At 49.9% G+C, this 1,717-nt stretch overlaps 1 protein-coding gene across 1 annotated transcript in view; it reads right to left on the reverse strand.

Moving 5' to 3' along the window:
- The window catches only part of TPPP2 (tubulin polymerization promoting protein family member 2), a 1,877-nt gene extending 1,069 nt beyond the window's left edge, over positions 1 to 808 (reverse strand). Inside the window, exons 1-2 of the mRNA XM_003803044.2 lie at positions 615 to 808; positions 217 to 370 (exon numbers count right to left, since the gene is read on the reverse strand). Of these exons, the coding sequence (XP_003803092.1) occupies positions 217 to 370; positions 615 to 787 (327 nt within the window). The 5' untranslated portion in view covers positions 788 to 808. The remainder of the gene's footprint in view (positions 1 to 216; positions 371 to 614) is intronic.
- Positions 809 to 1,717: the final 909 nt, after the last annotated feature.

Below are 1,717 nucleotides of genomic sequence, written 5' to 3' on the forward strand. Positions count from 1 at the left end.
GTGGCTGGCGCCTTAGCCGCTTGAGCCACAGGCGCCGAGCCAGACTAGATGATTTCTAAAGTCTGTTTCCAGCACTAACAGTGGACCACACGGTTTCTGTCCCTTTAGTCACAACTATTGGCAGGGTTAGGGACCCTGGTGGGCAGGAGGTGAGACTGGAACAGTAGAGATCTAGGGAAAAAGAGTCCGGGGGTAGAGGTGAAGACTGTCACTGACCGTAACACCAGTGGTGGCTGGATCCTTGCCCTCCATGAGTTTATAAATGTCTTGTAGGCCTTCGTCTGGGCTCTTTTCCTTGAACCGCTTCTGGGCCAGTTCCTTCATTGCTTCTGTGAACTGCTGAAATGTGATGGTTCGGGCATTCTTGGCCCTGGTCAATCAGAGAAAAATCCGGGAACTTTATAGAATGAACTCATTACCTTCCAAGGCCCTTCCCTTACTAATGATTGGCCTCTTTTGTCCCATCACCATGTGTCTCAGAGAATAACACAGTGCCGACACCCTGTAAGTGCTTGGTAGGCCCACCGCACCATTCTGTGGTGAAGGTGACCCTCCCATGGCTAGCTACCTTGCTCGTTCTCCTCACCCCTACCCCTGTGTCTGTGATTCCTCACTTGACTTTGTTGAACACAATGTCCACATCTGTGGAGGTGACCATCTTGCCATCCATGATGCCACAGTCTTTGCACAGCTTCGAGAAGTTCTTGTTATTTATTTCAGTGCCACTGCTCGAGGAGTCTCCAAAGACAGCAAACTTCTTGAATGTTTTCTCTGCTTCAGATGCCATGGTCAGCTAGAGGTCGGGGAGTGAAGGGGGGAACCTCAGGGATGAGAAGGGAGGACTGACAAGTAATGAGGATGAAGGTTAATATTAAATCAATCGGCAAGAGGAACAAATCCCCTTGTCCCGGCCGCTCCCTCCCCTGTACCCCTGGCCCCCATGCCACCTACCACGGCCACAACATGAGCCTCCCCTTCCCAGCACTGGGAATGCTGGGGCGGTTCCTATATACCGAATAATCCCCCATTTCCTCACCACCTTTGTGTACCTAAGAGTGCCTGGATCGTATTTGACCCTTCCTAGCCTTTGTGTGTGTGTGTGTGTGTGGATATGTGTAGGAGGCAGCTGGCTGGGGAAACTGGGTGGCAATGAGGAGACAGAAGGGAGGATAGGCAAGCTTCTGTGACCTCAGCAATGCTTATGTGACATCATTCCTGGCCCATGCCTTTGGAGGAGGGCTTAAGGTTTCCTTACTTTGCATAGTGAATTAAACAAGTTGCCAACCTTCTGACCTTTTCAGATGACCAAACTTACATCATTTCAGCCCAGCCTATCAATCCTCTGGGTCCTGGTCAAACTGCCTTCTGCTCTGCTCCACAACAAAAGCTGAGGGAAGCCCAGGGAAGGTGCTTTAGCCCATTTGGTCTGCTATAACAAAGTATCACAAACTATGTGGCTTATAAACAATAGAAAATTATTTCTCGCAGTTCTAGAGGCTGGCAAGTCTATGGTCAAGGTGCTGGTAGATTCAGTGTCTGTAAGGGCTGCTTTCTGGTCCATAAGTGATGCCTTTCTGCTGTGTCCTCTCAGGCAGGAGCAGGGGGTAAACGAGCTCTCTTGGGCCTATTTATAAGGGCACTAATCCCACTCATGAGGGCTCTGCCCTCATGAAACCTAATCAATTTCCCAAAGGCCCCAATACTAATACCTAATACT

The sequence above is a fragment of the Otolemur garnettii genome, unplaced genomic scaffold (assembly GCF_000181295.1).
Source record: "Otolemur garnettii isolate 467f Iridium unplaced genomic scaffold, OtoGar3 scaffold00276, whole genome shotgun sequence".
NCBI lineage: Eukaryota > Metazoa > Chordata > Mammalia > Primates > Galagidae > Otolemur > Otolemur garnettii.